Raw genomic sequence first — 23,882 nt, forward strand, 5'->3', positions numbered from 1 at the left:
CCATGGGCCTGGACTTAGATCCTGCCATCCTAACAACCCAAAAGAGAGCTTCTCTTTCCCAACAATTATGCAAAAATTCAAGGGGTGACTCCGATTGGCTTGCCTTGAGTTGTATCACCAGGCCTTCTGGGCAAGGGAATAGAATATTCTGATTATCCAGGCCTGGGCCACATGCATATCCCTGGAAGTGGAAGACAGGGGAAGCTTTACCCAACACACATTGACTGAATGTCCGGGGAAGCATTGGTTCCCTGAAAGAATATTAGAGATGCTATACCTAAAAGAAGGGGGAAAGAGGTCTGACAGGAAACACTGGAAGATGAGCAACTGAAATAGGAACTGCAGGACAGCGAGGCCTCACTGTTACTGGAACAGCTGAGATTCAAAAGTTTCCTCAGGATCTGAGGTAGCCCTTATGACTGTCCCTTCTATATCCTCTCTGCCGGACACATCAGGGATTGTCCTCTAGGCTTCCCTGCTAATGTAGTGCAGCTATCTCTTGCATCTGCTGCTCCCTAACATTTCACTGCTGCTTTCATGCCAACCGCACTCACATGGTCTCTATTCAGATTCCTCAAGAAGGAGAGCACTATGAATCCAGTTATTCCAATCAGTCTTCATGCCAGGCCACCTACCTGTGGTCCAACCATCCCAGGTGTTCACATGACACATGAGGCCACCTATGGGAAAGAAGCAACTAGAGCCAGTTGTTTCAGAATACACTTAAGGACAGAATAAGGACCTGAAAAGGAAAGCTCGTTCTTTCCAATTCTGGAACAGTGATACAACTCATAGATGGGAAAGTGCATCCAGCATCCATCCATTCAAGTACACTACTCAGAGAAGTGTATTTCTAAGAGGCTATTGTCTTTCTTTCTTTTCTTTCTTTCTTTCTTTCTTTCTTTCTTCCTTCCTTCCTTCCTTCCTTCCTTCCTTCCTTCCTTCCTTCCTTCCTTCCTTTCTTTCTTTCTCTTTCTCCTTCCCTTCCTTCCTTTCTTTCTTATGACAGTCATATCAGGACTCACATCTTGATTAATGTGAAATCTCTCTCCCATTCCTCCCTCTTCCTGTACTTCCTCCCCATTTCTCCATTTATATAGGCATGTGAATTCCTTGTTCCCACAAAATGGAAATCAATGATAACAAGACTAGTGTATTTAAGAGAACATTTGTCAGTGTAGCACTAAAAAAAATTGTATACCTTAACAGGATATAATGTTGCAGAAAGTACTATCAAGTCCATCTTTACAAGTCTGTAGCAAAAGAGACTGTGGAACTTTTAATAGTGGCCTGTTAAAAAGCTTAATTACCTTTATGGTCCAGACATTGCTTAATTGATTTCTATTGTTCTTCAGTGTAAGTGCATTCCTCCCCGGTGTGTGTGTGTGTGTGTGTGTGTGTGTGTGTGTGTGTGTACACGTGTGCACTCACATGCGCTGTAGGACGGAGAGCAACATTTCCTTGTAAGAATCCTGCCCGTACAATGTCCCTTTTCCAGTAATTTCAACTTTTAACCTTTGATGGGAGATCTGTTTTTTGTCTTGTCAATTTGTCTTGTCAACCCTCTTTGCTGGCTGATCTCCAATTTATCCCCATCTTTTCATAAATGCTATAACCAAAACAGTGCATTTCACTCTGATGATGAATTATCTGGTACCAAACCTAGCTGGAGGATTAATTTCACACCTCTGTATCTTTGGAGCGTATGCACTGCAGTAGTTGTGCTGTTTTTAATTGACTTTAACATGATAGCCCAACTTACAGTCGAGTCACGGTCTACCATGATCCACCAATTCCTATGTAAACGGTGACATTGTCTCAGATAATTGTATGCTGGCATATTTAAAGCCTGTCATTATATTGCAGTTTTCCACATTGGAGGCCAACTTCTGATTCATTCTCTTGAGTCAATATTTCTCTGATATTTCTCTATGAATTAGTTTCCTATCTTCGGAAGCTTTAGCATTTCTAATATGCAACTTGATGTAATATGCACACATAAACCATCAATTGTAGACTCCAAATTACAGCAAATATTTTAAAGTATGTGAATGAGAACTGAGTCTCATGTTTCCCGTTGGATGCTTGACTTGTTAGATTCTGAACCATTAGAGTCAGCACGGCTGTGAAAAATAAAGATAGCAGCAATCAACACCCTGGCTATGAATCTTGTATTTTAGGCTGTCACTTAGTACATAATTAAAGTTTTTGCAAAGGCCAGTTACATATGATTGACTTGATATACACAGCGTGCTGGTTTCTAGTACACAGTGCACACTATCTGAGTGTTTTCATTATTATTTTCATATAATCATTTAATTTGTTTTTACATTTGTAAAAATGTGGGGGAGCCACTTATTGCATTCCTCTTAGTTCCTAAGATTTTATTTTTATCAAGCTCTTCCTAGTTCTGCATTTATTAAAATATACTACTCCAAAGTTCATTTTTGTAACAAGTTGATGGATGCTTCCTCTACCTTTCTTTAGAGGAGACCCAGTAAGTTAGAAGAGTCATGCAGCATTGTGGCTATGGCTTACTCTAAATACTTGGCTTATCATTGCCTGTAAGAACCTTATAAGAAGGGTGTCTGCCTTAATTCTATGTCAGCTTAGCATTGTTTTCCAACATTTCCAAAAAAGCAGGTTGACCCATTGATAGCCTACATTAATAGCCTCTTTTATAGAACCATGCTGTCCAACAGAAGTATGATATGAGCCACAAATGGAAGCTACATTTATATTTTAATTTTTAAAAATTAAAATTTCTTAGTATGCACAATCAAAAAGTAAAAAAATAAAACTAATTTTATTAATGTATTGTATTGAACTCAACACGTCAAAAAATTATTTCAACATATTAATATAAAGACATTAATGAGCTATTTTATCGATACCAAGTTTTCAAAATCTGGTGTGTTTTATACTCACAGCACATCTAATTTCAAATGGTCACTGGCCACATGTGGCTGTGCAGGCCTAGAAGATATCAAAACAGTAAAGAATCTCTAATAGCAACAATCTTGACCCGAAGATTCTGACCAGGAAGAACTTAGATGTGCTGAGAAACATTTTCATACATCTTGGTGTTCTCATATGGGAGTTTACTCATTGCTATTTATGTTTTAAGCATGGTGGTGGACATTGGGCATAATGAGATCTTCCCATAATAATCTCTTCTTTATTTAAATCTTTCACCTTAACTCTGTTCCTATGAGCTCTAAAAAGTATAAGTGAAGGATATAAGATCAGTATAAAAAAAGGACACCATCTCTCTTTTACTTTGTGTCTCCTAAACCACCCATATTTTGAAATGCATTGTCATTTATCATGTCCTACAGCGTCTAATCACACAATGCTTTCAAATAAGTTCTCTTGCCTCTCCTACTAGCTTCATGTTAGCTTTAATATGTTGCTAAAGCATTTCAGATGAATGTTAATTTTCCTTCCTTCCGTTTTACCTTCAGTCATTTCTCAGTTCTGTACTCAAGTTTATTTCATACTACTCCATTCTTCCAACTCTGAATCGATGTGTACTCCAGGCAGTAACTCACTGTACTTCTGGATGAGACCTCTCCCTTGAGAATGACCTCAGAAAGTATGGCAGCTTTACTGTGTCAGGAAGTTTATCAGGAAGAAGAAAAAATGAAGTTACAAAGCAGACACTAGGAGTAAGAGAATAGCCATGCTCAATGATGGGGCAAACATGCCTATCAACATGAAACATAAGTGGAGGGAATTATCAGAGAGGGGGCTGCCACCTCCTGTCCATCGCCAAGGGACTCCAGGAACCAGCCACGCCTCCCTTAATTGAGTAGAATGACAATCAGCCATGATACTAAAACAGAGTTAATTTTTATAAATAGGGTTGATAGCAGGATTTTTCCAGCTCCTGATTGCTGTCTGGCTATGGTTCCACCCTTAGAAAAATTCCAGCCGTAGATTGCCAAATTCAGAAGATGATTTTGCCCAACTTGTTACCACCATATTTTCTGAACCTTTTAAAATAGAATTGAATCAGAATTTAGATAAAGAATCCAACATGCAAAAATGGATGGGCACATCAGATGAGGCCAAGTTTGTGAGATGAGTTTGTCCCATGAATAGCGAAATCTCTCTGAAATCCAAAAATGGTACTGAAGCACAGCTTTTGACATGGAAAAAAGGATGGAGTCTCTTCCCATAGTATTTTGCTTTCAGGAAATGGAAATACTTGATGCATGTTAACTCTGTTATTTTGGTGCCCCCCCCCCAAAAAAAAAAAGCAAACATTGTCTTCTCTCCTACTTTACTCCTCTAGCCCACTGCCTGACATATTCTCCTTCTCTCTCTTTCTACACACACACACACACACACACACACACACACACACACACACACAATCTTGAATCAACTCTACCTAGCTGAAACTTGAGAAGAAAGATGACATGCAGAATTAGTTCCTGCCTTGTGATTATGACCTTAATGGGTCTGTCACCTTCTCTAACTCACTGATAAAGACAGACCAAAGCCTTACAAAGCAGCTATCTCAGCAGCTTCTGGATCTTGTAAAAAACATTGCAGGGTTCAAGGGCTTTCAGGAGAGAAACAGTGGCAGCCTCAGAAGCACTGCTACTCTCATGCCTTGGGCCAGCCCTGTGCCTTATCTATGCTCATTTTGTCCTTCCTGGGTCCTTGTGTGAGCAAACTGGATGCAGACCTGGTTGTGGTTTCAAATTCAAATCACCCAAATATTACTTTCTACAGGGAACCTGGAAGGCCTCTCAACTTACGTTGTCTCACTCAATCCCCTCAGTGACTCTGTGAAGTAAAGGATACTATTACCCTCAGTTTCCAGAGGAGAAAACCAGAGTCCACAGAGGTCCAGAGCAGAGCCGGCATTTGAACGAGATCTTCTGATTTTAAACTAGAACTCCTTTGATTTGAGCACCATCATAGTGAATATCTGCCCTTTCACTGGAAGAACACAGACATTGGGGCCTGCTCTACAGGAGGGGGTACTTTGGGAAGGGCCTCCCTCAACCTTGCATTGTCCTACCTGCTTTCTTTTCCTGGTCCTTCCTTCATTTGTGTTCCTTACTTGGGCCTATGTTCTTTCCAGATGAACAGTCCCTTTTCATTCCTTTCCTCGTTTATCTCTAGTTTGCACAGGCCTCATGGGTCAAGGGTTCTTTTAGTTGCTCAACCCTGGATTATGCAATCAACAATAAACTGGTGAACACAACACACTTTTTCTGTCAAAGGAAGTAGTGGAGACAGACACACACTCAAGCCTATAGTGTAAGTCCAAGTGTGAGAAATGCTTGGATGTGTTGTGTTTTTCTTTGTAGGCCCAGAGGAAGGACCCAGATGATGACAATGTTCATCTCCTCCATGCCTGTCTCCTTGCCTCATCTGCCATTTTTCTACATAGAAGTTCAGCAAAACAAAACAGTGGGTAGATAAAAAAAAAAAGAAAGAAAGAAAGACAAAAGAAAGAAAGAAAAAAGAAAAAATAGCTAAAAGCATGTCCATGGGTAAAACCAACCTAAACAAGTCATCAGGATAAGCATTTCACTCCTCCTCCCTGTGCAACAAGGATGAAAGGAGTTTAGTTTGGATGGATACAAACCCAGTTTCTGGAGCTTTGAGGGAGCAGAGCCCCAGACACCAGGTTTTTGGCCACTGTTCATTTTGTTATTAAGTGAAGAAATGTATGGTTTGCATTGAAACAAATCTATCAAAGTTTTACGGCCTGTCTGAATATTTGCTGGCCCTAATATGCTTGATTCCTTCCTTCCTTCCTTCCTTCCTTCCTTCCTTCCTTCCTTCCTTCCTTCCTTCCTTCCTTCCTTCCTTCCTTCCTTCCTTTCTTCCTTTCTTTTCAGAAAAGTAGACCATTTTATTGTTATAAACCAATAACACATTAATTTCAAATATTTACACCAAATTCCTTCCCAATGAGTGTATTGTCTTTGTGTCTTTTTAAAATTATTTTTATTAGTTTCATGTGTACAAAACAACATAATGATTCGATATTTACATCCCTCACTAAGTGATAATCCCAACAAGTCTACTACCCATCTGACACTGTACACAGCTATTACAATACCATTGACTATATTCGCAATGATGTACTTTACACCCTGTGACTATATATATTATATATATTTATTTATAGTTGACATTTAATATTATTTTATAATAGTTTCAGTGCTTAGGCATTTATATAATCTATGAAGTGATCCTCGGATTAGTCTAGTACCTATCTGACACCCTACTTTTCAAAGTAGAACTGCTGGTGATTTTTAAGGGACACTTCTCCAAAAACCACATGCTAAAGTGGAAATGGGGAATCCCATTACCAGACTCTTTTTTTTCAAATGGTATCTCCTGAATTTGGCAGAAGAATTAGCTGCCTCTGGCCTAATGAAAACTACACCTACAATTTGTCTCCTTGGATCAGGTCACCATTGGGGAGAAAGCTTTAAATCTTAGCAAAGGCAGTTTGTGAAAATGCCAGATTGTACAGATCACAGCAGAAAAGACTATGATCTTGTAGCTGTCTTTGTCATCTTTGTTTCTCATAGCTGATGTGAGGCAGGCCCTGCCTGTTCTCTGCTGTCCCCCTGTGTGGAGAGCAGACCCAAGCCCAGTACATTGCATTTGCAAACTCATCCTGTGCTGGACAAACCACCTGGCCCCACTTTGGAAAAGTGGGACTTGCTCTCCCACCTGCTGGGAAAGCTACAACAGACAGTCCTCAGCTGCCAGGTTTCTGTGGGGGCTCAGCAAATCCTCTCAGGGTCACATCCCTTCCTGGTGTGGGCCCCATCTGATGACTGATTGATAAGGGGTTACAAAAGCTCAACCCTATTGTCCCAACTCAGGACAACTCTGAAGGGTCATCCTGTAAAGCCAGATGAAGTTCTGTTGAGACTGCATCACAGCTCAGCTTCCTCCTCTGCACAATCCCTCCCACAGGTATTAATACCAAGAGCATGCCCTAGTAAATGTCTTGTCTACTCTCTCAGAATTTGCTCTCCAGGAACCTAACCTATTAAACATCCGAAGGTCTATAAATTGTCCAAGTCAGGATTATTCCCCCAGGGAAAGAGGGTTGAGGCAGCAGCCTACAAAATAACCACCAAATATCCGGCAGTGTTCTTTGACACAGGACATAGTCTCTAGTTTTGAATTCTATCCACATCTGGTGGATGGCCACGCTTCATTCTGTTCCAGTTTCAGTGAGTATGAGTATTCACATTTGCCATCTAACTTTAATAATGACTGATTGCAGTCTTCCTGGAGAAGGGATTCACATACTCACACGCCACCTTTACTAGGAGGAGTTCTCTGGGCTTCCTTCCTCCTTGCCCCTCAATGGAAGCAATCACTCTCTTTCTGAACTCCTCTTTTGCTCTTGGTGTTTGCTTCTCGTGGCCTTTATTAGTCATTCCCACAAACCTCTGCTGAATACTTGCCATGTGCTGGCATTGTGCCCAGTGCTGGCAATGCAGGGATAGAAGGCACGGTCAAGTAACTCACCATCGATACCAGAGATAAGCAAGTAAAAACACAATTAAAATGTATTGTGGCTGGCAATAGGATAGACTTAAGTATGAGATGTGCTTAAGGGGGTTGTGCAACTTAGCCTGGGGACACAGGTGATGTGATAGCAATGAGGGGGTGAGAGAACACTTCTCCGAAAGGTGACATCTGAGCCTAGTCTTGGAAGATTGCTAGGTGTTAACCAGGTATATTGTTTCCTATGGCTGCTGTAACAAATCACTACAAACTTAGTGGCTTAAAACATCACAAATTATTTCTCTCACAGTTCTGGTGGCCAGACTTCCAAAACCAGGTTTACTAAGCTAAAGTCAAGATGTCAGCAGGGCTGACCCTTGTGGGCATTGTAGGGTAGAACCCGTTTCCTGTCTTCTCTAGCTTTTAGAGGCCGTCCACATCCTTGGCTCATGGCACCTTCTTCCATCTTCAAAGTCAGCATCATAGCATCTTCTCTCCTCTCTGACCTCTGCTTCTATCCTTGCATTTTCTCTGTCTTGATGCTCCTGCCCCTGTCTTATAAGGACCCTTTTGGGGGTGACAGTGAACTCACTCTGATAATCCAGGATCTCCTCACACCAATATCCTTGACTGAATCAAAGCCATGTAAGGTAACATAGTCATGTTTTCCAGAGATTAGGACCTGGACATCTTTAGGGGGCATTATTCACCTGCCAACATCATGCCTGAGTCAGCATTCCAGGTAGAAGACTGAACAAGTGCAGGGTTGGGAGGTGTGGCCCATTGTCATCTGAGCAGCTGCAGATATTTTGTAAAGTGACAGCGTAAGTATCAAGAGAAGCATATCAGGAGGTCACACTGGGCAGAGATGCAGGGGAGACGGTTCATTAAGGACATTGTGTTTTAAGTTTGAATTACAGTTATACATGGGACTTATCTCCCATTTGCCCATAAGCACCTGAGGCCAGGATTTGGGTCAGTGTCTTCTTGATGCCATCAGACCTCTGGCTCAGTGACTGGCACAGGCCAGGAGCTCAGCACATGTGCATGGCATCAACAGATGCCAGCTTTGCCCTGCCTACTATGACACCGTGACTGTAGAGTGGTCGGAGCCCAGAAGTCAAGGTCCCAGAGCCCAGCTGGCACGATCTTGGGCATCCTCATCTTGGCAGCGTGAATGGCCTGCTGGCAGGGACGTTTCCTGAGCCAGCAGCGTGTGGGGGAACCAGGTGGAGAAAGCTTCTAGAGGGTCACATGATAAAACCAGCAAAATCATCATTGTCAAAGCTGAAAGATGGGTCCATGAGAGCTTTTTAAGCTCTGCTCTCTGTTGAATACTTCTGTAATATTAAGTTTTAAAAAGGTTACGAGAGCAGAGGTGAGGTGCACATTGCATCCTCAGGCACCAAAATTGAAGAGACATCCCTAGTACTAGTGGGGCCCAGGCCAGGCTTCAAAGGGATGAAGGTTCTGTAATGCTCGTGTCTATAACTTAATATCTGGGTATGTGCTTCATAAACTGTAAAGCTCTGCATACCCACCAGGGACTTTTCCTCGGTTATTTATACAAACGTTATTTCCTCAGGAATTAGGCCGTTTTCCCATCTTTCCTGTAATAAATGACATGAGTTTCCTTCCTATCTAGGAACCTTCGGGGCCCACTGAATTAATTCCTTCTCAACACAACCTTCTCTTTGACATCCTCCATTCACAATGTGTTGGTTTTCTCTCCTCTCTGCCCCTGGTCTCCAGACACTGAAGGACGCTAGTGACAACGCACGCAAGGACTTCCACCGCGAGGCCGAGCTGCTGACCAACCTCCAGCACGAGCACATCGTCAAGTTCTATGGCGTGTGTGTGGAGGGCGACCCCCTCATCATGGTTTTCGAGTACATGAAGCACGGGGATCTCAACAAGTTCCTCAGGTGCAGTGGCGGGGGCAGGGGCGAGGGGAGAAGTGGGCTCCAGGAGGGAGAGGCCCTCATGGTTCAGAGAGCCTGCATTGTTAGCTCCTCTCCAACTCACGTCTGCCTCTGACATGCTGGTTTCTTTAACAGAGAGCTTTGAAGGATTAGCAAATGTGCTGCTTGTGATTTCTTGGTATGTGGTGCAATTTAGCAGAAACAGGAAAGATGTTAGGGGCAGGGGACCAATTTGCATCTGCCTTTACTGGCCTCAGTTTCCTTACATGTAAAAGGGGTATAATAACATCCACTAGTATCAGGACTATGGTGATTAGACGTAGTCAATAGATGTTGTCCTCACAACCCTTTTACTCTGCCACATTTTCCTCTTTATTTTGGTTGAGGGATCTAAAATCTTGGGGCATTACGCCTTCCGTGTCTCGGCGATAGCTCCACCTACACCTCTGACCTCCTCTGGTTTCTGTGGGCACTGAAGAGGGCTTTCTACAGAAATCGGCACGAGTAGCTTCATGTAGCCACTGGAAGATTCAGAAACTGTATAGTTTAAGTAATAAGTCAATCCCTGAGAGAACAGTGGAAGGAGGAGCGTGTACCGCTGTGTTTAGAAATGACATCACGTGATTTGTGCCATCTGGATCACTTTCACCATCTCTAGCCTCATGAATACATGTGTAATTTAGTTCTCCTCTGCTTTGCCTCTGATTGTGTGTGTGAGGGACTGCCAGGTGAGATTAGGAATATGGAGCCAATTTATGGTGTTCAGAGACACTCATCCTGGCAACACACTATCTGATGTCAGCAAAGTTTTTCTTGTAGGTGATATGAGAGAGAATGATGGTAGCTTTTGCATGTAGTATCGTCAGATCTAATGTGAAAGGAAGAAAAGAAGCTGAATTTGGCTGAGGTCTGGATGCTCATAGGAGAAATATTTTTTCCTTGTTTCCATGCTCTAGGTTACTTCTCCAATTAAAAATGATGCTTTCCAAAAACCATAACATAATAAATCCACATGTATTCACCTGGATGAGATTAAATGCTCCTGTGAGCTCAGACTATGCACATGTATATAAGCGCACGCATGTGTGCATGCGTGTGTGCATGTGTGTGTGTGTGTGTGTGTGTGCTGATTCTTTCACTTTTGGATCTATTGACTGATCCTTAGCTCTCCTTCCTGCCTTCCAGAAGGAGCAGGCACCTGATTCTCCCTTGGCATCTTTTATGGGCCATGGAGCTATTAGTAACCTCCTCTGCTCCATTTCAGAATCTGCTGAACTCTGGGAACAAGAGGTTTTCCATGCCAAGAATCAGTTCTTAGGTGCAATACTGTGCTGTGAACTACAATGTATCCTCTCTTTCTAGAAGGGAACCCAGCCCTTAAACTGCCATGGACATGTCCTGAAATGTCATTGGCATTACCCAATGATGACAGATGCCTACAGTTATCTCCCCACCCTTTTCATTCATCCAAAGGGCATATACTGAGTACCAACATGGTCAGGTTCTATGCTAGGTTGGGAAATATGGAGGAAAATACAGTTCTTGCTTTCAAGGAGATTACAGTTTCTCCTCTTAGAATCTCTCCAAAATTCTCTTCCAATGAGGAGAAAACAAAGCGTTTTCAAGCAATAACAGTTAACTGTGAGATTTTCTAAGCATTTAAAATGTTATCACTTATATAAACTTTATAAACTATTACTACCATTACTCTCATTTTACAGTTGAAGAACCTGAGTCAGTGACTAGTCAGTGACAGGGCTGGGATTCCAACCCACATTCCCTGTCTGCAAAACCCCTAGTCGTCACCACTGCAATCCTTCCTCTTAAGGTGGCTGTTAGAAGATCAGAAGGAAGTTAGTGTGCTGTGGAATTCCACAGCCAGAACAGTGTGGCTAAGTGCCAACTGCAACCCACATGGAGAGAACAAGCTGAGGAAGGGTGAGCAGCCTTCCCAGTCAGAAGCCCCCTGCACCTCCCTACCACCCACACCAGAGTGCTGATATTGCTTTCATCTCTTCAGGCATGTTTTCTTGGAAGAGATGAAACATGTTTTTATTTCCTGGGAGTGAAGCAGAGGGCCGTTGTATTGACTTTATTTATACTCTTCTTAAGAACTTGTTTAGAAGACTCACCTGCCTCTATTTACAGTAGGACTTTCTGCTCAAGGAAAACATCCAGAGGCTTCTCCCATCAGAAGGAGCCTTGTTCAAATACCCAGAAGCAAGCATGAGGAATACTAACTGGTTAAAAATGCAGGCGCCTGCCCTATCCACACGTGGTAGTGTAGAGTGCAGAAGGCTGTGGAGGCTGGCGGCTTTCTGGCACCCTAAGAGTGTAAGGCTGGGGTGTGCTGTTTTGCTCAGTGGTGTCCTTTGATACTTGCCTCTAAATTTTCCTTATCCCTGGCATCTTTGCAATGGACAGATTCTTAGAGGAATCTAGATTTCTGGGACCGAAACAAGACTGGGCCAAATCAACAACTTATTTCCCTCTTTGAACTAAATCTATGAAGATTTATCCTGGCCTAGATTCTCTGGGGCTGACAGGGTTTCTCATAGTTGATGTGCTCCCCTAGATCCCTCTCCTCGTGAGGTCACAGAAGAGCTTTGTCTCTGTGATGAGTGAAAACATCACTTCTGCTGCCTCTTAGTACCGAGAAGGGTTGGGCTTGAGTAACCTTTAGTGAGGTGGGAAGAGCTAGCACTTTGGTGTCCCTAAGAGTCCTCTCACAGGTCATTCGGAAAAAGAAAAAAAAAAGAAATGCCCAGAAGATAAGTTGTGCTGTCTTGTCTCCTCTCCATTTCTTTTTAAAAGAGAACCTTCGTCTGCAAAGCCTTTCACTCTGGCTTTTTGATGAAAGGCCACAAAGCACCACACAAGCTTAGTTTCAATTACTCCTCACATCAGTGTGCTAAGGAAGTTGGGGTCAGTATCCCCACTTTACAGAATGAGGAAACAGGCCCAGAGAGGTTCTGGAGCTCTCCTGAGGTCACAGCTAGTATGTTAGGACAGGATTCAAATTCAGTTCTGACACCCAGAGCCTTGCCCACTACATGGCAAGATTGCTTACTCCAGTGAGAGATTTAGAACTGGAGAGATCCCAAGGCTGTCCTACAGATTGCTCCTCAGTGTGACAAGAGGGGGTGGGCGTGGAGGTGACTGTGATTTGAATAGAGGTGAAGTAAATGTGTTAGGATTTGCCTTGTATAAAAACAGGAAGTTCTTTCTTAGGAACGGCTCAATCTAGATATTTAGAGACAAAAGGGACCTAAATGAGCGCACAGCATGGTATCTCTTTGTAGTTTTGACTAATAGGGAAATTACACACTGGCAAAGTTAAAATCTTCCCAATCATGGTGTTGGGTCCCCCTGGGACTGGGTATCTCCCCACCTCCTTGTCCAGTGCTTGTTCTCTGAGAATACAGGAATGAAAGATCAGATGACAGCATATTTTAGAAATCAAGGAAAGAGAAATCATTCTGGGCTGGAGCCATGATTGAGAAGGGTAAATGACTATGCTTGAGTAACTCATCGGAGGTGGGGCTGGTGGGGAAGGGGAGGGGCAGCACCAGGTCTGGGTTCTTGAATTCTGGCTCTCTCATTTTCAAATAGTCATACAGTTCTGGAACTCTGCAGGTGAAGGAACCACTTTAAAATTCATTTCAAATCCTCTATGTGTGTTTCAAGTGCTTCAAACTGTCTGGAAGGAGATGTAATTGGCCGACTTGCCTTTGGAAGGGAGATGCCCTTTGACCAAGCTTTTACTTCTTGCCCTGCAGCGCCCCCTCAGGCCGCCAGGGGTAGTGGCACCAGTCTGGGCTCATCTCGCTGGGTTGCAAAGTGGGGACTCCCAGTGCCGAGGCAGGATCCTAAGATTGGGGCCCTCCCCTCCCTGAAACACTTGTCAGTGCTATGATACCTTAATTCATCCCATGCTGGGAAAAGGCTGTTGTGTAAGATAGAAGGCATATAAAATACCGTACTCTCATCCCCCACCTCCCCCCCCCAAAAAAAAGGGTAAAAAATTAAACTTGCACCAGTAAAAGAGTAAATGTGTTGTGATTCAGAAGAATTCTCCTGTGTGGTGGCCAATGCATGTGTTGAGCTGGAGGTCAGGGGAAGGGGTGGGCAGAAGGAGATGGTATTTTTCACTTGGAATGAATGTTCAGGCGGAGGATGCCCTGGGATTCTGCCGAATTGGCCTTGAGGGAGATCAAGGTAGCTTGGAAACCATACCGGGCAGCAGAGCAGGTAGAATCAGGGACAACATAGATGGCAACTCTGGCCCTGGTGGAACACTCTGGAGAGATCAGCCTTGGTGGGAGATACTTGGCTGCAGCCTGTGGCTGGGGGGGGGGCGGGGGGGCGGGTGGTGCTCTCACTGGCGCTCAATGACCCATTGCTCTAGGAGAGCCAAACACTCTCCCAGTATTTTGTTTTGTTTTTGTGCTTCAGCCACCTACTGCTTTTCAAGACTGGGGGCTCTGGCCAGTGCCTGACCAGAGCATACCTCTGGAGCCCCTAAAACATGAACCTGTCTATATGTTGAAGGAGGCACCATTAAGGTCCTGGGAATTCTAGACTCTGGGAATTGAGGCCTGGGTGCTTTAGGTACAATCATGGATGAAGCATCTTTCCCTCCTCTTTATACTAAGTCAGGCAGCGTCTTTTAGAACCAGCAGCTGATAAAGGGGCAAAGGGCCCCCAAGGCAGAGTTCCAGCTCTGGCAACGCCTTCCGTGTCCTCCACAGGGCACATGGACCCGATGCCGGGCTGATGGCCGAAGGCAACCCACCAACGGAGCTGACGCAGTCACAGATGCTGCACATCGCCCAGCAGATCGCCGCGGGCATGGTCTACCTGGCGTCCCAGCACTTCGTGCACCGAGACCTGGCCACCCGGAACTGCCTGGTCGGTGAGAACCTCCTGGTGAAAATCGGGGACTTCGGCATGTCCCGGGATGTGTACAGCACTGACTACTACAGGGTGAGTGGCCGCACTCACCAGGAGACCCCAGGGCCCTGTTTCCCTGGGAGACCCTTGTTGTATTCATTTGCTGAGGCTGCCACAGACAAAGTGGCTTAAACAACAGAAATTTATTTTCTCACAGTTCTGCAGGTTAGAAGTCGAAGAGCAAGGTGATGGCAGGGCTGGCTTCTTCTAAGACTCCTCTCCTTGACTTGCAGACAATGCCTTATCTGTATCCTCACATGGTTTTTCCTTTGTGGAAACACAACCCTGATGTCTCTTTGTGTGCCTAAATTTCCTCTTCTTATAAAGAGACCAGTCAGACTGGATTAGGGCCCATCCTAGTAGCCTTATTTTAACTTAATCACCTCTTTAAGGCCCCAACTCCAAATGCAGTCACATTCAGAGGTACTGGGCGTTAAGGCTTCAACACATAAATTGGGGGCAATGCAGTTCAGCCCACAACACCTGTTCTGCTTTTTCCATGGCTCTCCAGAGTGGTGTGTGATGTCTCTAAGAGGAAAGTTCCCAGCCTGCGGATTCTGCCAGAGGATCCTGGGGACTTGGGGAAATTCCTGGAGGGCATGAGTTTAAATAATTTTGAGGTTTGCATTTGATCGGTGAAATTATGCCTGGAGCCTTTGTTTGAGGTTTGACTTAAGATGAAGTTGTTCACATAATTAATAGTACACTAGACCTTGGAAGTTCCCACACGGAATCATCTTGGTCGAAAGTGGATTAGCCTGTGGCCATCTTGGTGAGATGTACAAAGTTCCATCCTGTTTGCTCTTGCATTGTCCCACCCAGCCCACCTGGCGTTCCACCACTAGAAGCACTAAGGGATAGTGTTATAGACAATAATTCAAATCCACTGATTACCAGGAATTGGCCCCTTTGGCATGTTAGATTTGTTAACTGAGATCTTGGGACTTGGGTATGAGAGAAAAGGGACATTTCTGGAAACCTTGAAGTCATGATATTGAAAGTGAAGGTCCATGTGGTGTTCTACTACCTCAACCCCTCAATTTGGTTTTCTTGTTTTGCTGGACTTTCGGGGAGAGGAAGAAAATAGGAAGGAAAAGGAATAGTGTGCTGTATGTATATAGCCTAGGCAGATAAAACAGGTAACTTAACTAACTTTCATAAAAAGGTAGGTGAAGAAAATGCCTTTCCTCACCTTTGCTCTTTCCTTTATGATTTATTTTTGAGAAGGGGCCTCCTCAATCTGTTTCCTGTTCTCCTTGTAGCCTCACTTACCTCCAATGTCTCTGTACTTTAGCTGAGCCAACTGTGCTATAATTAGTCTAAGACAATTAATTGATTGCTTTGCTGTATATTCTTCTATATATTGTTTTGTGGGGTTTCTTCTTTTGTCACCTCCATAAGCATTGTCCATATTTTGCATAACAAGGACTAGAGACCAAACTGAAAAGATTCTCTTGGGTGTATTTGTAGAAAACATGATCATAGTCAACTTCAGGTGTTCAAAGTGGAGAACTTTGAACAACTTCAGGTGTTCAAAGCACCTGTCCTGAGACTAGCAATGACTAGGTTGTTCTAGATAGCTAAAACATGGCAGGAGGGGAGGTTGTATATTAGCTCCCAATGGATGTGTCTGGCTCCCTTGGCAGGAGGTGGGGATGGGGGCATCTCCCTGTTTCAGAGGACAAAGAAACGCTTGGTGCTTCCCTAAGGAAAATCTTTGCTGATCTTAATAAGTATCTAAAGGAGAAACATATGACCCAAGCAACAGCTTTCTCTTCAGCTATAAGTTAATAAAGGTCTCAGAGTGCCTGGCACAAAATAAGTGCTCAGTAAATGTTTTCAACCTTATCATTATCCAGTTCGATAAAGTTATGCTTCATTCACAAAGCCAGGACTGAACTAGATGGAACCCATGTCCTTTTCTACAATCTCTAGAAAAATAATTTAGAGGGAAAAGACTGAAAAGCTCAACAGTATGAAGATAAACCACCCAATTTAAAAAAATAGGCAAAGGATTTAAGTAGCGCTGTCTCTAAAGAAAATATACAAATGACCAATAAGCACATAAAATGATGTTCAACATCATTAGTCATTAGGGAAATGTAAATCAAAACCACAATGAGATACTTCTTCATACCCCCTGAGATGGCTGTAATAAAGAGACAGATAATACCAAGTATTAACAGGGATGGAGAGAAATTGGAACCCTCATAAACTGCTGGTGGGAATGTAAAATGGTGCAGCTGCTTTGGAAAATAGTTTGGCAGTTTCTCGAAATGCTCAACACAGAGTCACCATAGAGAGAATTGAAATCATATGTTCACACAAAAACTTGTGTCATGAAATGGCAGCATCATTCATAATAGCAATAAAGTGGAAACAATTTAAGTGTCTATCAACTGATGAATAGATCTACAAAAAACATGGTAATCTATACAGTGGAATATTATTTATCAATTAAAAGGAATGAGTACTGATTGATGCTACAACATATAGGAACCTTGAAAACATTATGGTAAATGAAAGAAGCCAGGCACAAAAGGTCTTGTATTATATGATTTTATTTATGTGAAATGTCCAGAATAGGCAAATCCATGGAGACAGTAGATTAGTTGTTGCTAGGGGTTGGGGGCAATGGAGAATGAGGAGTGACTGCTACTACATATGGAGTTTCTTTTTGGGTGATGAAAATGTTCTAGGATTGTTTAGTGGTGATGGTTGTTTAGCATATTTGCAAATATACTAAAACCTATAGAATGTGTACTTTAAAAAAGTAAATATCAAGTATATGAATTATATCTCAATAAAAAACCTTGAAGAGAAAAATACTAGCAAAATAGTAACCATGATTATGGACATAAAGAGTTAGTTGTGGTCATTTATACATTATAAAAACAAAGTCACTTGTCATCTACCATATTTTATCATTTGTTAAAAAGAAAACCCTCCACTTAGGTGACATTTTCCTGAAGTATTTCCTTCTGAATTGATTGGAGAAAATAATGATTCTGAGTTCCTTTCTTTGTTAAATGTTCTGGGAACTAGTGTAATCATTAAGAAGTGTGCTTCAGATGCCATTTATTTATCCCCCTGCTCCACACCATGGTCACTATTCAGTTGCAGCTGCAGGGTTTATGCGTTCACTTGGTTGTTTGTTGTTCCCACTGAAGATGGGGACAAAGAACCACTTCCACTGGCCTCTGTTATGGGTGGGAATGGGTGGAAACAGGTAGGAAATTGGTTGAGAGATTTAAGACTTGGCAATTTGATAGTAGCCTAGGAAAACTAAAAAAAATCAATGACTTTCATTTTGCCTTTTCTAAAATTTCAAAAAGATGATCCACCTTTTGGTTCCATGACAGTATGGATCACCATAGACCTCAGCTGCAGAATATTTTTGCTTATTAAAACATCAAAAGCATAGCGGTGGAGTCCATTCTGTGGAGTTGGTCAAAGAGAGAAGCAGAAGCTGTGGCTCTGTTTCTGCAGGTGAATTCCAGAACATTTTGCAGTGACTGTTTCCCAGAATACTCTCACTTTCACATTAATTATCCACCTGCTGGATCATTCATAAATTTGGCATTAAATCCCTCCCCATCATGGTGTCTCTTCATCTTCTCTGCCACAGCAGCTGGGGAATGTGTTCTTACAGTTCAGATTTCTTGTTTGCAGGCACCTTTTCTTCCTTATTCTCTTCCTATTCTCTCCAAAAGCCTGCACACTCCAAAGAGATGAGGTGCTGTAGCTGATGTGTGCTGCCATCACCACTGGTAAATATCCTTTCTGCCAGAGTAACGAGGGAGGATTTTTGTGTTAGCCCAGGCTATCTGACATGGAAGGATGGTGATTGAGCCTGGAGTCAACTGGTTGAGGACTAACATGTCCCTTATACTCATATATAAGCAAGAACCAATCCCACTGGCAGCCTGAGCACTCTGCTCAGGGTGGCTTATGAGCAGCCTTGTGGGGTGACCACAGTTCTGTGCAATCTGGGGCAGGAGGGACGGGTGGCAGCTGTTCCTCCATCATGGGGGAGCTGGCAGCACCAGGAAACGGCTGCCTCAAGGCTTTCACCCTGTTTCAGCTGAGCTAATTATATCTTCCCGATGCAGGAAGAAATCAGAACGCTACATTTGCATTGAAAGCAGCCTGATATGGCGGGTCCAAAATTACTCTAGCATTTATGTTCTCTGAATTGTTTTAATTAGCAGCACCATAGTGCCCATCTTTTATTCCGGTTTTATTCCTTCCCTCCACTGGCAAAACCTGACATTTAGGAGACATCTGAACTAGATTTCTCTCAAATTCTGCCTGTCAGAGACTTAGGATCTCACTCTACTTGGTCATTACTATGTCACAGTAAATCCACTGAATTTTTTTTAATGTGCATATTGGTGGTTTTCACTGTTTGGGTCCAAAATGTGCTTAAAACGAATGTGATCGGTTGGTGAGTGCGGAGCTCCTAAACATCTGAAATCCTAGTGTTTAAGTCTTGTTCTCCTATGGGCTTTAGTTTTATGTTTGGATGGTAAGAAATCCTATCCCTTAATTCATCTTCCACTTAAGAAGAAAAGGAAACAGAATAGGCACGTTGATTTATGGTGGACATTTAATGAACAAATGCATATAACTTAGCTAAGCAAGGCCATGCATGGTCAGAACTCTAAACTGTTAAAATGATATCAGAAACCAAGTCCAAGAAATCATCTTTGGGTGCTCAATCCCAGTTTATTAGCTACAGAGAGAAAAGAAGATGGAGTGTGCTGAAGTCAGCTGATAGAACAAGTAGCAAAAAGAATTGATTTGAACTTCAGTACCTTTGCCCTTACACTGCCCACCCTGGAGTAAGAGGAGTGATGAACTAGAAAAGCAAGTCATGAACTATAGAGGAGAGGACAGGCTTAGATATTTTAAGAATAGGACAAGCACATAAGAAATCATCAAGAGTTAACTTTTATACCTCAGTCTTTGAAAAGAATGTGTTTATTTTTAAGGAATAGTTTCATGTAATGTGAACATTTCTAGATAAGATAGGTAGATAGCCAGATGAGATAGAAAGGGATAGATGATGGATGGATGGATGGATGGATAGATAGATAGATGATAGATAGATATCTTGACTCATCCCACTAATGTTTTTTCAGCATGTGGTTTTGTAAAATGTCAATGTCATTCCCTCTAAAAGGAGTATCATTGCATCTCCCTGCTAATTCTTAAGATGCAATTTCAGCTTCACCTGCTCTCTGATTTCCTTCAAGCAGAGTAATTGCTCACAAATCTGTGGTCCCTCAATACTTGATATAAATGTGTCCATTTATATAAACACATTCTTTTCAAAGACTGAGGTATAAAAGTTAACTCTTGATGATGCTGTATGCCCATTACAGCATACAGCACATTGCATCATGGAAATTTGTTCATATACCAGTATATGTTTCTCACTGGTATGAGAGCAGGGAGAAAACAAGTCTTATACATATTTGTATCTCTCAGACTGGCTGACTGCACAGCATATATTAGGTGGTCAATCAATGATTGTTGAACAGGACACATATCAGGAAAAGCCTCTATGAATGTGTCTTTTTAGCCCTGTAGATGAATACAGAAGGTACTCAGATTTGAAGATGATCCTGGCCCTGAAGCTGGGAGCACTGACTTCAGGAAGTAAAGCTAGGGATATAGGGACATCCTTATCTTGGACAATTTGCTATCAATGGAGAGCTCAGAACTGAAATTATTTGCATTTATACTATAATAGGAAAACTTCCTCTGGTATACTTTGCCTAGAACCCTTAAAATCAGGCACAGTGTTCACTTTAAGAAGCAACACAATCCCTTGCTGAAAGAGGAATGTCCTCTATGTCATTAATTCTCTTTTGCATGTATCCTTTCCTTATTTTCCCCCTTAATATATAATACTTACACAATGACTCTTGACTTTCACATGAGCAATTATAGACCTTTCTGTTTGCATTCTTTTGATTAAAATGGACTCAGAAACATAAGAAGCCACTTATTTTATGAAATCACCCTCAATTTATGCCCCGTATAACAACACTTAGAAAGAGCACAGTTCAGAGGAGCCTGTCTGTCAGGGAGAAATCAGAACATTGAGTTTAGGCTAATTCTATATTAAACTAGATTTGCATAAATAGCTTCAAGATGCTAAATTGGCTTAGTTTGTATTCAAGCCTTCCTAAGAATTTTACATATTTTTTGGAGTTGCAACCGGGTGGGTGAGTGTCCATTCCTTCATTCATTTATTCAGCACGTATTTATGAAGCAGCTACTAAGTACGGCTGCTAGATGCTGTATTAGATATTAAAGGAATCCAGATAAAAAAGACACACAGGCCGTAACTTGAAGGAGTTTTTAGACATGTGATAATGTGATAAATGCTGTAATAGAGATATGTACTGGCACCCTGAAAGAGGAAGCCACCAGCCTACTTTGGGAAATCACAGTAGGGTTCACAGAGATATGACATTTGAGCTGGTGGAAACCCCAAGTTTTTCTATTTAAGATAGAAACCCCCAATTTTTCTATTGGCAGGAAGGCCCTGGGCGAGGAGGGGAGTGTAGCATTCTTGGCAGAGGTGATAGCATATGAAAAGAGACTACAGTGTAAATATCACACGGTGTGTGGCCAGAGAATGGGGACCCTTTGCATGCATCTGAGGTAACGAAGTAGGCTATTTAGGCTTTTATCGGATTTCACAAGGGCCTGTTTGCCATGCCAAAGACTTTGGACTTGGTCCTTTTGGCAGTGGGAAGCCACCGAGAGATTTTAATGCCAGAAAAATGACATGTCAGATTGCATTATGTCAGCTTATGGAAACAGATCCACCCAACAGATTCCTGTACATATTTGATTGGCTTAGAGCAGTGTCTCTCAAACTGGATCTATGAGCTGCCAGGGGATGTTCACAAATAAAAGAAATCCCTGATCACTAGGAAAACAACAATTTCCTTGCTACAGAGCTCCTCAGAGTCTTTAATCTAGTATTGTGCCTTGTGGCCTTTCAAGAAGTGCTATGGGAAATGGCTAAGGCCAGCACAGAACTGGCCTGGAGAAACTTTGTTCCCAACCAGTGAAGACTGTTAGCAGGAGATGGGATACATCCTCTTTGGTTTTGCAGTCTTCTGAATCCCTTATTCCTGAAATCAGTAGTGTCTCTGCTTTGTATATAGAGGTGCTTTCATGCAGAAATTAAGTATGCACTTAGGTGCACTGCGAAGGAAGGTAGATCATAGCCCATTGATTTGGATGGGCCAGAAGGATTCTGATTGGTCAAAGTGCTGAGAGGGATCTTCAGCAAGTACTTTCTCCCTTTTCTCCATTTTGGAAGCAGTCAGGCCTCAGCTTTCTCATGCTGGTGATATTGCATACTTTTTCATCTCTCAGGCCAGAGCCCCTTAAAAAAAGGTGACAACAAACACTTAGCTGAGGTGTAAAGGAAAGAGCATCAGACTGGGGTCCTAGATGTCTGGTTTGCCTTTTCTAACCTTATGTTCTATCAGTTAGGAATGCATTTGGCCAAAGGGAGCAGTATGCTAGTAGCAGTGGCCTAAGCAGATAGGGAGTTGGTTTTGCTCCTATGACAAAAACTTCACAGATGGGCAGTTTCTGATAGGTTTGGAGGCTTTCCAGTGTCAGAGCTATGGCTTTGTACTCGATATTTTCTTAGTCTTTTCCGCATGGCTCCAAGATGGCTGGAGCAACTCCAAACATATCAGAACTGCAATCAGAGGAGGAAGGAGGCAAGGTAGCTACAGGAAGCAGATAGTTTCTCCCTGCACACATTCCTCACGTAAATTTTTCCCAAAATATCCTTTCTGCAAAGACTCCTCCTTGCCCCTCATTGGCCACAGGTGGGTCAAGACTAAGGGATGAACTCACACAGATCAATGGCTTGTTACCAAAGACCTAGGCAAAATGAGATGCTACTACAGGAAAAAAGAGAGGGAAAGTAAATGGCTTTGGGGGAAAGAAAATAATGTCAAACTCACCTTATGTACCATCAAAGCCTCTGTTTCCTATTTGCAATAAGCTCCTGCCTTTACAGTTTGTTGAAGACAATAAACTGAAGTGATACATCAACATTGCTAAAGAAATAAAAGGACTGGCATTCCTCAGTGGGACGTCTTTGTTCCTCTGTATGCAATGCTTCTTTTTGCCCCAGGCTGCTTTAAATTTTTCTCTTTATTACTGGTCTTAAGCAATTTGATTATATGTGACTTGGTACACTTTTATTCCTATTTCTTGTGCTTGGGTTTCTTGGATTTTTTGGCTTATAAATGTCTTTAGTTTGAAAACTTTTTGACCATTATTGTTCAGATATTTCTTCTGTTCTCCCTACGTACCTGCTAGGGACTCCAATTTCACTTACAAGGAGATTAAGCCATTTAAGGCTATTTCATAGCTCACTGAGCTCTTTTTATGTTTTTGGATTCTCTTTTCTTTGTGTGTTTCATTTTGGATAGTTTCTACTTCTCTGTTTTCAACTTCCTGAATCTGTTCTTCTGCAATGTCTAATTTTTATTATTTGTATTCAGTGTATTTTTCATCACATATTGTAGTTTTTATTCCTAGACGTTAAACATGGACCTTTTAAAAAATTATATATCTTCTATGCCTCTATTTATCTTTTTAAGCATATGGAATGCATTGATAATAAATGTTTCATTATATTTGTCTGCATTGATAATAAATGTTTCACTGTATTTGTCTATAGTTCTACCATGTGTGTCAGTCCTGGATCAATTGCCATTAATTGATTTTTCTCCTCATTATGGATCATATTTTCCTTCTCCTTTGAATGCGTGGTAATTTTAGACTGGGTGCCAGGCATTGCAAATTTATCTTGTCGGTTGCTGGATATTTTTGCAATCCTATACATATTTTTGACCTTTGTTCTAGAGTATGACCATACTGCCTCGAAACAGTTTGTTCTCTTGGTGTGTTGCTATTAAGATTAGGCAGTACCAGACCAGTGCTTACTTTAGAGCTAATGATTCTCCACTACGAAGGCACGAGCTACTGGATACTCCATTCCCCAAGAATCATGAGGTGTTCACTCTGCTTCGTGGGAACCAGCACTGTTCCTGGTTCTGTGTGAACACTGGGCTCTGTTTTCACTAATCCTTTTGGATAGTTCTTCCCCAGCCATTGATAGTATCCTCACATGCACTAATCAATACTCACCTGAATACTCAAGGGGCACACTCTGTAGATCTTCAGAGTTCTTTTTGCGCAGGTATTCTGTCCTTTCCACTCTAGCCACACGATCTCCTCAGACTCTCAGCTCCATCTTTTTAACTTAAGGAGCATATTGGGCTCCACATGAGTTCTTCTCTCTCTCTTTCAGAGAATTAAGCTTGGCAATCGTAGGACTCACTACTTTTATTTCTTATCTCTCAAAATCATTATCCTGCATTGCCTGTTATCTAATGTCTTGAAAATAATTGTTTCATATATAGTTAAGCCATATTTTGGTTGTTTCAG

At 42.2% G+C, this 23,882-nt stretch overlaps 1 protein-coding gene across 4 annotated transcripts in view; it reads left to right on the top strand.

Moving 5' to 3' along the window:
* Positions 1 to 23,882, top strand: part of NTRK2 (neurotrophic receptor tyrosine kinase 2) — a 317,905-nt gene that overhangs the window by 243,600 nt on the left and 50,423 nt on the right. For all 4 annotated transcript variants that reach the window (XM_081067298.1, XM_081067300.1, XM_081067299.1 and 1 more), the window contains 2 exons: positions 9,256 to 9,428; positions 14,177 to 14,411. In XM_081067298.1, the coding sequence (XP_080923424.1) occupies positions 9,256 to 9,428; positions 14,177 to 14,411 (408 nt within the window). The remainder of the gene's footprint in view (positions 1 to 9,255; positions 9,429 to 14,176; positions 14,412 to 23,882) is intronic.

This window comes from Rhinolophus hipposideros, assembly GCF_964194185.1.
Source record: "Rhinolophus hipposideros genome assembly, chromosome: 11".
In the NCBI taxonomy this organism is placed as follows: domain Eukaryota; kingdom Metazoa; phylum Chordata; class Mammalia; order Chiroptera; family Rhinolophidae; genus Rhinolophus; species Rhinolophus hipposideros.